The 11,108-nt window shown below is 42.0% G+C and overlaps 1 protein-coding gene across 3 annotated transcripts in view; it reads right to left on the bottom strand.

The window, feature by feature from the left end:
• Positions 1–61: 61 nt before the first annotated feature.
• The window catches only part of KY (kyphoscoliosis peptidase), a 41,948-nt gene continuing 30,901 nt past the window's right edge, over positions 62–11,108 (bottom strand). For all 3 annotated transcript variants that reach the window (XM_025200824.1, XM_025200826.1, XM_025200825.1), the window contains 3 exons: positions 5,396–5,584; positions 4,295–4,485; positions 62–2,151 (listed from right to left, as the gene is read on the bottom strand). In XM_025200824.1, the coding sequence (XP_025056609.1) occupies positions 1,247–2,151; positions 4,295–4,485; positions 5,396–5,584 (1,285 nt within the window). In that variant the 3' untranslated portion in view covers positions 62–1,246. The remainder of the gene's footprint in view (positions 2,152–4,294; positions 4,486–5,395; positions 5,585–11,108) is intronic.

Here is an 11,108-nt window from a genome sequence, read left to right as displayed (position 1 = left end):
GGTGTTTCTGGAGGGCTTTAGAATTGTTCATAGGCCTCATCACTCTCCCTCCAGTCACTAAAGCACTACTTTTGTTGGTGTTCTGGAAGATGAATTGTTAGCTATTTTTTCTGTCAACAGCAGAAGCTAAAGTCATTCCATAAATACAATAAATAGAATGAGAGAAACTGACTTTTAAAAAATTTAATTTCAAACAAAATGCTGTTTCTTGGATCTCACAGATTTATGGACATTTTACATTTTTTATGAATAGGAAGTTTAATTTTGTGGTTTGTCGCACATTTTTTTTCATTGATTAATAAAGTAAGGCGAAGAAGAAGACCGCTCTGATTTTTGCATGCAATTTTTTCTGTGTTTAGGGCACAGACTGGTTTTGTGTATAAAGTTAGTGATTAGCAGTCACATTTCTGTATGGACCCAAATTCCTTTGATTTATTCTTTTTTTTATTTCCGGGCTAATATCCCAAATAACTATCAAGTTCAGTAGTTGCTGTCCTGTATAAACAGTTTAGGGTCCTTTTTAAATATTAGCTTTGAGAACTAATGTTAATCTCAGTATAACTGTTTCTCTTTGTAAAGCTGAGAACCAATTTTGTGGCCAAGATAACAGAATTAGCTACAACATTATAGCTGAAGTGTTTATAACTCAAATGCTCCAATTCATGTAAAAATATGAATGAGGTAAAAATCATTTATTAAATTTCAGATGAAAGCTGTAAAAACAGTCACTTTAGAATATAATGTAGATTTGTAAGACAATGAAGTGCACAAGAAAGCCTTCAATTAATGAAACTTCTCCCAATAGCATGTCTCTTCCCTGGGATGTATTTTGCTGCCAAGCTAGAAATGCACAGAAATCCTGGTTGAAAGATCTTTAAACTACTTCCATGCCATATTGCTACTCAAAGTTGCTATGGTAAATCTTCTTTTGTGATGCATGATGTTTCAGGAACCAGTCGTTGTTGCTTAATGAATTGTGGACAAAGTCAATTGCTTTCCTTGATTCATTTTTTGGATGGTATTGCCTAAATATTGGTGTAATATTTTGAAGTCCCTACCCTACTGCCCCCTTCATAACGATTACAGATCTTTGCTTGGTTGTTTTGATCTTGTTCAAGCACTGGCTCTTCCAAAAATATGAACACACAGTTCTATATTTGCTAGAGGAAGGGAGCTAATGATCACATAAAATGATACAGTTCTTGGACATGCTGAAATGTTGTTTTGGGCAAGTTAGGGAGAGACTTTATTGGGTTTCTACTTCATACTTCAAGATATGGGAGTAGAACTTGTGGTTAGCATTCTCTAGCACCATGACAAATACCTCTGTGCATCCAGAAGTGTTAAAAGTTCCTTCCCAGAAGCCATCTTTACTCAATGTCAGAGGACAAGTGTTTTCACACTGAACAAACACCTTGGCTATACCATGCAGCTTGAGCTTAAAATGAACATTGCGATTGGCTGGCAGCAACCCAGAAAGGGGTTCCAGTAGTTCGTAGTCTTCTGCCCATTTACTGTAATACTGGGGGAAAACTGGCCATTTCACTTCAGTGTTTGGGCAGGAGATGAGGTAGTTGAAGATATAATTGTAGTTGCCTGAGTCAGCCTTCTTCTTGGTATAGATTTTAAGAACGAAGTTCCCTGAGTGGGGGAGATGGATCTTGAACTCAATCTGGGTTCCACGATGGATTTGCATGATGTATCGCCTTGTCACATCCTCAGTTAAGCTGCTGTTATCAGAGTGCAGTGAGGCTAAGACACTTAGATCTTTGCTCAAGGTAAAGGTGATGGAGCACCGGCCATCATTGGTGTGAATGATGGGGTCAGGGTGTGATGGCCTCAGGAACCCTTGTCGCTCTGTGAACCAGCTGGGCCCTACAGGCTGATGGAGGTCCTTTGGAAAACAAATGTTTTTGTCCACAGAGTTGCACTCAAGGGTATATTCCAGCACACAGTTGTAGAGGTCCTCGGAGCCTTTGTGGGGCTTGGCAAAGACCTCTAACTTGTGATTCCCAGTCATCTGGGGGTAGACCTCCAGCTTCATCCCATTTTTCTTTAAAGTCATTAAACCATGTTCCTTTGTTCCCTTCATCTTATACATAAATAATGCTGGAGAACGGCTCTCGACAGAGATGGTTGCTTTTCCATTTACTGTGAAGTACAAAAGAAAAGAGACGGTTTAGGCATTTACTTTTATATTGATATAAAATTCCTACATACAGAATGACCAGGAGGACTGCCTGTCCCACTGGGTCACCAGCCATCCTGGCACTGAAACAAAAGGGATGCAGTTGGTTGGTTATAACTTGTCAACTGCCTGTCAAATCTATGCCCTTCAGAAGGAACAGGGCAGAGGTGGGTCCTTGTTTTTAGGATACTTGCTTATATTTCATGAGACATGAAAGGGAATTGCCCATGGGTCTTGGATGCTGTAGGATATCAAAGCCTGCAGGAGCTGTTGCATTGCTTTCAGTTAAGTCTCTAGTTGCTCACACTTTAGGGAATTGCTAGGCTTGACCAGACCAAGGGCTCTATAGCTAGTCCCAAATGCTTCAGATGAGCCCTGTGGAAAGCAGCTGAGGTTAATGCTAAGTGTAGCAGGACACTAAGGTGCCTGCTACTACGAGAGCCAGGAAGGCTTGTCAGGTGCCGGTCGCCAAGGCAACAAAAGGGGGCTAATGAGTTACACCTGCCTAGCCGGCTGAAAGAAGGGCCAGGGCCTGGCCTATATAAACCACAGGCAGGAGGCCAGGCTGGGGGTTCCCTACCAGCAGCCAAGGCAGAAGGAGCTCCCTGCCAGAAAGAAAAGACAAATGGCCCTGCCAGAAAGAAAAGAGAAGCAGAGCCAGGATGCCAGAGCAGAGTTGGTCACCACCGGGTGACAGAACCCTGGTAGGCCTGAGCGCAGTTTAACTGGAGGCTTATGTTTGCTTTGTAGCCCAGGGGCTTGTGTTTATGTTTCAGTTTGTTTACACCGGTGGTTTGGGTGAGGCTGTAAGGGGATGGAGGAGGCCTCATAGGGGACTCACGGTAGAGTGAGGACTCCAGCCCCAGTGAGGGCACGGAGTTCAGGGGTACAGACCCCTAGCTCCAGAGAAGAGCCCTGTGAGAGGGCAGCCTTGCAGAGGGAAGAGCCCGGTGAGAGGGCAGCACTACAGAGAAGGCCCCAGTGGGGGTGCGGAGAGCCCCAGGAGAGGGGCAGCATTATGGAGAAGCCCCTGTGTGGGTGTGGAGAGCCCCAGTGAGAGGGGCAGCAGTACAGAGAAGGCCCTAGTGAGAAGGGCGGCGTACAGAGAAGGCCCATAAGGCTTAGAGATACAGAACACCCGGAGCAGGAGAACTGTGGCCAAGTGGAAGAGAGGTAGCCTCCCTATTAAAAATGCAGATATCATCAAAGTTGTGGCGGGCAAGAATAGGAGGGTGCAAGTCCGAAGCTTGGCACAGTAGAGGAGGCGACAGGGGCTAGCACGGCGACCCTGCCGTCCCTCCTGTTACACTAAGAATTTGACACGCATGTAAGCCCAAAAGCCTGTGTCTGAATATTCCTTCCAAAATTATTATTGTCCTTGATTATGACAACTTGGGGTATTCAAAACATTCATAAAATGAGCTAATCTCTTTTTGAATTATGTTAAATTCTTTCAGTCGCTTGTAAGTTAAAAGACCCAGTTCTGATTTTTGCAAACATTGGGCTTTTGAAAATGTGGACCTGAAGTCAGGCCTGGAAGTCAAGAGTTGCTACCTGAATAAGTGGCTTGACTGAGGGGAAAAAGGGGTTGCCAGCTGGTCAGTTTGTCTAAAAGTCAGGATGCTTACATAGGTATCTGTGGTAAACAGGAGTCAGACTTCAGACATTTAAAAAAAAAAAAACTGGCTTTATTTGAGGTGTAGTGGAATTTTCATAGCTGCTAAGATGGGACTAAGTTTAAGTAGCCGATCATAATGGGCAATAACTCTTCTAGTTCCAAACCACTAGTCCTGAAATGGTAAAAGGGATTTTTGTATCCCCTGGGTATTGTTTAACAGCTAAAATTTAAAAAACAGAATCCAAGTGCTTGTCAGCCGTGAGCTGGAAAAGTGACTCATCAGAATAGCAGGGTACCATGAATCCAGATGTGTCTGACTTACATTGTTACCAGCAGGGTGGTTGTGAGTCTCCCAATGCCTGAAGAAGTGTGTTTGTACCCAAAAGCTTGCAAAGAACTTTTTTCCAGCTATTTATTTGGTCTAATAAAAGATATCACATCTATCCAAAGAACCTTGCCTGCCATTGTTGCCAGCAGTGTGCTGTTACCTGTTTGGATGATGGGTGTGTCCGGGTGAGCGCACAGCATGCCCACTGTATAAAAATTACTCTTGTGCCACACGTTGTTCTCAAACTCTTTCAGCGTCAGAGTGGGCTTAAGAAGCTGCCAGTTGCTGTTTTCTGGGAAATGGTTATTAATAAACAGGGCCGGGTGCGTAAGAAAATAAAATTCATTGTATCTGGGAAAACAATATGAGGGAAGAGGTGAGAATAACATAGAAAGTGATTGTTTGCTGACAGTCTTCAAACTTGCAAAATGAAAAATCAGTGTCATGCTATTTTAGAAGACAAAGCAGTGTGTGGAAAGTGGATGATATGCCTATCCATTATTATCTTTCTTAATAGGTTGTTTTCACATGAACAGCTAGAGGGGATAAGGGCCCAGTCCTATGTTGCCTATACACCCCACAACACTCCGAAGTCCCATTTTTTTTTTCAGTCTGAAAGGCACCCACTTATTTATTTATTTTTTTTCTTTGACCTTTTCAAGGACATAAATGAAGGCACTTGCATACATGCTTAAGCACACACATGATCTGTTTGATTTCCATTAAGGAAATGTATCTGCTTAAAATTAAGCATGTTCATAAGCATTTGTAGCAGCAAAGTCTTAATATTGCTGCCTTTCATGCAGATTTAGAACCAACTCTTTCATAATATGAAGGTGCAGATTTATACGGTCCTCTGGGTTCTCAGGCATCACAACAAAAAAGCAGACTAGGACTACTCATTTCTAGTGATAGATATCAGAATGATGCCCTTCTAATTGCAGGTTTACCAAGAGACTTAAGAATTTCATGTGTTCAAGTGCTTTGGTTGACTTTTAGACTTCCCCACTAGGGAATTAGGATTTTTCCCAATTGGAAATGCCCATGGTGCCCTAAGGGGCTTTAGAACGTTTTACTCTAGTCCTTTTATGAGGCCTTTTTTTAAATTATGACAAACAGTATCTGCTTCTTACTCCTGACCCAGAAAATAATAATCTTAATACTATCTCCATTCCACACACTTCTACCCTGCCCCTTCTCATGCCCCATTACTAGCTGAGTTGGTGCATTGAATTAAAAAAAAAAAAGGGGGATCCCATACCTGAATGTGAAATTCCTACAGGAATCATCAACTGAGCCGCTTCCCCAGGTGCTGTCCAGCAGATGCCACCTTCCATCCAGGTAAACTGCATTCCAGGCATGGTCAGAATCCCCTTGAAAGGTCTGTCCAGTTTTATAGCCATACCCTTTAGAATATCCTGACAACTTCATGCACTGAATACCTGCGATCCTTGGAAGGATGGAAGAGACTTTTGAAGCAGTATCTTATGCTCGGATGATTTCCATTTCTACATATTCAAAATTTTAGGATGACTTAAAATTTAGCATTTCACTCAGAACTAGAATCTAGGTTCCTTAGAAACCATGGTTTCATATGCAGCATATAATATTTTTGGTCAACAAGAGACCACCTCTTACTGAGCTCTGGTGGTGGATGTCTCTATACAGGGTGCTATGTGATCAACTCTGGGGCACCTTCCTAGTATAATGTGAAGTCACTTCTTTATCACAGGCTTTCCCAGAAGATTTGGGGAGTGCTATTTTCTTTTCTGTACTTTGTACAACTTCTTGGTCACTAGTTTAATAGTGCATTCAGTGTACTTTGGGCTAAGACAACAGGCTGTGTTAGATTTCCTCAATCTTGTGATTCTTTGGAGTCATCTCTAAGGCTACCTCAAATTAGAGAAAATCATGGCAGACATTCATCTCTAGAACAAATTTATACCTTCTAACTGCAGGAAAATATCTTGGATTTCTTGGATGATCATTTTTTAAGCAATTGAAATTATTTTTCTGGAAGCAAATATTAAAGAGTATAGAAATCAATGTCTCTGTCATGAGAGAGTAAATGGGAATTAAACACTCTGGAATCCTGTTTGAACATTTGTCCAAATTTGTTTTGTTTAAACAGATCATCTTCTGCATAGGCTGAAACTGAAATTTTTCTAGTTCATTGAAAAATCTTGTATTAAATGCAGCAGCTGCTTAAAGTAATAAGCTGTGTACTTTAGAAACAAGATTATCTGCACAATACGGATTTGACTCAGATGCAAAGTGATATGTCTAGGGCAAATAAGTAGTACGGTTATGAAATGATGGATGGCTATTTACATAGCAGCAGGCACTATGGAGAAACCTGGAGTTAATAGCTGATGAATTGGCTATGAGTTGATAGTGTGGTGCTGCTTCGGAACAACAGGGAGAGCATCCTTTTAGAGAGAGAAATCTCACTTAAAGGTGGTTTGGTAATAAGGCAGCTTTGTACAGGACTACTCAACCCCCACCATGCCAGATTCAGATTGGTAAGCAAAATGACTGAACAGGATGTAGGTAGAATTCAGGGTTCTAAACTGCAAAAAGCAATTCAGAAGATCTCCTGCTGCCCCCACCCCCCAATCCAGCAACTGCAAAATTTGTGTCTAAGTCTATGTTATGCCTTCATTTCTGGACTGTGAAAGCCTACACACAGGCTTCCACACGCACAGAAACTCCCTAGGCTCCCAACTCCCACCTAAACTCTGTCAGGGCCCTGGAGGAGTCTAATCCTGTGGCATATTCTCTGTATAACTGCTGGACCCCCATAACATTCAGTTCAGTGCAAAACTAGTCACCTCCACTCAAAAACATGCTGTGGGAAGTAAGTGGGAACGTCACCACCCATCTTTTAGTTAACAGGGCCTAATGGTTAGAGAAGTTGCCCAAGAAGTGGGACACCTGCATACTAGGACTTCCTTTGCCTGAGGTGAAACAAACTTAGGGGGCCCCAGCCCTCAGGTCAGTGCCCTAATCATTAGTAGACAGGCTAGTGCTATTGCTTACTCCTTCTGGTCCCATGACTTTTGCACTCTTGATTGCACAGTGGCATAGCTTTCAACAAGAAAGGGTAAGCATGACGGTGAGGGGAAAGGAGTTTCCATATGTAGCCTTTCTCAATTATCTAGACTTTTGGTTATGGCACTCCCCTGGGCTGTGTGTGAGAATCCTGTCAAACTAAGAAGAGTCTAGAACTTAGGATATCTCTCTTCCTGGCATACTGGAGTCTAGATGGTGCCTAAAAAGCCAATCTGGACTTTTGCCCTTATTTTGAAACGATTTTTTGCCATATTTGTATAACCATAACACCAATGAACCCTCATCATGCAGCCCTAGGCTCCCATTTTGCTGTGCCTGTGGACTATTACAGGCAGTCATGGTCTTCTTAGTGGCCTTATTGCAAGACTGAAAAATTATTCTTGCTTCAGAACTTCAGTAGCTTTGCATTAGGCCCTTTCAGAAAAAATATTGTAAAATTAGGGAAGGATCAAGGGATTGCAACTGCAGTGACACCAAGACAAGGGTACAATGAATTTGGAACTACTGTAGGAGATCAAGCTACATAGCCTGAAGAGGAGAGAGACTGAGGGGGATGGTGGACTAGGATAAGATATCACTGTATAAACTGTTCTGTTAAAGGTCAGAGACTATATGTGTTATCTGGGAAATAATGAGATAAGGAGTATGTTCTTAAAGAAAGTTAAATTACATATGAGGAAACATTTCTTAAGCCAGTGCCAACATGTGATATGGAGTTTGTGAGAGAGGGCCTGTAATTGGAGGTATGGAAAGACAGGCTGGGCAAGACTCTACCAAGACTTGCACTGAACAGTCTATTGCTCCGTGCAGCAGATCTTACAAGGTGAATCAGTCTGTGCCAGCCCTGAACTCTGCATAAGTCGCATTTTCCTGTGGAACAGGGCAATAAACCCCAAGAAATTCCATTGACGTGAATCGGAGATGACATGATTTTTATGCTGGTGTGACCGAGATCATGGGTTGGCTTAGTGCAGGGACAGGCAATTATTTCAGGTGGAGGGCCACGTACTGAGTTTTGGCAAGCCATTGAGGGCCGCATGACAGGCAGCCAGGGGCAAATAAATATTAATTTTCTAAATTTTTTAGGGGCCCCACAGGCCAGATAGAATGGCCTAGCGGGCCACACCTGGCCCACGGGCCATATTTTGCCCACCCGTGACTTCAAGGAAGACTGATAGTAGGATTTTAAAATGGACTGGATGAGAGCTAGGCATATAATTCCCACTAATTTACGAGGAGTTGGGTCTATAGTTCCTTTGATACCTTTGAAAAATCCCAGCCTTTGAAACAAGGGATCAAAAGTCAAGTCCTACCTTTCTTTGCCAGGCCCACACACATTTTGGAAGACTATTAGTAAACTGTCTCAATGGACAGAGATACTAGAATGTGCTTGGGTCTCCCAAGGGAAGTGACAGAAATGCCTTTATAAGAAAACCATTTAACAAAACTGTAATTGCATAACTGTGTAGAAAGAATCCTGTATTGGCAAGGAGACTGAGCAAGTAGCCAGCTCTCTTTCATCCTTCAATTAAACGAGTTTATACAGATCACTTAGATTAGCGAGGACTAGTGAGGAGCTCCAGTAACAATTAACAAAGTCAGTAGATTGGACAACATGATGGCAGATGATGATATGAAAGATGAGGTAATGGGGACTAGAAGAAGCAATTTAAACTGACATTAGCCATTTCAGTGGAAACTTCTGCTCAGTGCACTGAGATGATTAAAAGTTGGCAAGATGTTGGTCTGCGTTTAAACAGAGATGTTACAATACAATGCAATGTGTTAGTGCTATTGTGTAACTCAACTGCTTATCTTTTCCTTTCATTCTGGGCCCAATTTCGATTAATTCATCTTTTTTTTAAGAAAAAAAGGAAAAGAAAAGAAATGGGTATGTTAAAGAAAAAGGCAACAAAAATATTCATGGCATGGGGTAGAAGGACTGAAGCTCCGTTTGGGAGAGTAAAAGGATGAGTTATTGAATATAGAAGAGGCAAAAAGCAGATGTGGTTAGATAGACAGCAGGGGGAGAAGGCCAGTTGGGTATCAATGTATGCTCTTTCCCAGGATATCTGAATAAAAACAAACCTTGACAGTTAAATATGCATTAGAAACTACAGACAACTTTGCTTCAAATGCCTATATTGAGCCCTTCGAAATGCCAGCCAGTCTGAGTATTCACACTAGCCATTTCCAGTCAGTTTCTTTTTTGCCTGGGTCTGTGCTGAGGGGTTTACAGCCCCTTCCCTGCTGCTAGCAACCTCCTAGAGTTCATTGGCACCAACCCAGGACATTTGGTGGTAAATATTGCTGAAATCTAATTTTAAGTTCATTTTGAATATGTCTAACCGTTGAAAATCGGCATTTTAGGCTTGGTATCTTAGTAGCAGCCTCCAAAAATGTTCTACCTTCCCCAGCTATGGGACTGTCAGCTGGTCAATTATAGGTCTGTCTCCTTGAGCAGAAGTTAAAATGACTTCCCACCATTTATGCCAGGAACCACTGTCCTCACTCAAATGATAGGGTGTCATTGGTGTCAACCACTGATTTCTACAGGAGTTGTGGGGTGCTCGCATTGCCTCAATGTAGTATTAAGAAGCGTAATTTTAAGGCATCATTTTTTTAAAATACCGGCCTTGGGAAACTTCTAAAATTGGGAAATCTGTTCTTTCTGTACTGTCTTCATACAAAAGTCTTGGATTGCGTGTAGTGGGTTCAGAAAAGGCAACGAAGAGCCTCTTGCAAAATAGAATTGTCTTTGATGGGAGAAACGGAGAAACTATATTACAGTTAGTGAGGAGGAGAGTCTGCAGGGTCAATATTCAGTTAATATTTGATAAAAGCAAAAGACTAGCTACCTTGGGAGTTTGCGGAATCATAAAATGAGTAATCAACCTGAAGTCAAGGAAGGTGATAGCCTCTATTCAGGAAGAATAGCTGATCTGAATGTGTGAATCTCAAACAGGTTCTTGGATAGATTATTTTTTAATGAACAAAATGGGCATTGATTTTTTGCAGTATGTTTCTCTAATTGGTGGTTATTTCAAATATAATAAAAATGAAATTATAAAATTATACTGGATAATCATTGTTTCTTAATTTTTATTGTTTGCTTTAAACTACACAATCTAGTGTCATGGGATACTGTAAAGTTGGCTAGACTCATTCTCCACATTCACATTTCACACTTTTTTTTAAAGTCCCTTTTTTCTATCACTGAAGATTTCAATTATCAATGTATATTTTACATTGTATATTTTAAGACAGTGGTGTCCAAACTTTTTAAGTAGGAGATCACTTTTGGCGTTTAAAAGCAACCCAAGATCTACTGTGTGATGCTGCCACCCCTCCCCTCAGCAGGTAAGTCTGTGGGGAGGGGACAGAGGGCTAGATTGAGAGAAAATTATTTGGGGGTGCACCTCCCCAGCTGGTAAGTCCCACCTGGCCGGGGCCCCACTCAACTTAGCCCTGCTCCTGCCTCTGCAGTACTCTCCTTCATCGTGGGGGCCTCGATCTAGCCCCTACCCCTTCCCTCCCCCATGGACTGATCTGCTGGGCTGGGGCACACGTGTGCATGCATGTGGGCACTCAGCCCCCAGCCTTGGCTCGACTCCAAGAGGCTCCGAGATCTATCTACCGGTAGATCAAGATCCGCTGGTTGGTGACCACTGTTTTAAGATATACGTTTTTTTCTTTTGTAATACCTTTTATTGGGACAAATTTACAGTTGGGAGAGAAGTTGGCCATGCATATTTCCAAGCATTCTAGGAATGGAGAGAGGTTTCAGTGATTATTGATACCTTTCAATTAATAACTGATATTTTGCAGCCCACTTGTATATTGGAGACCATTGTTTCAACCAACTGGAATGGGCTCCATTTTGTAAAGGGTAATTTAGAGGC

Source organism: Alligator sinensis, unplaced genomic scaffold (assembly GCF_000455745.1).
Source record: "Alligator sinensis unplaced genomic scaffold, ASM45574v1 scaffold1086_3, whole genome shotgun sequence".
Classification (NCBI taxonomy): Eukaryota; Metazoa; Chordata; order Crocodylia; family Alligatoridae; genus Alligator; species Alligator sinensis.
The sequence above is the reverse complement of the archived record's forward strand: the minus strand, read 5'-3'. Positions and strand labels throughout refer to the sequence as shown.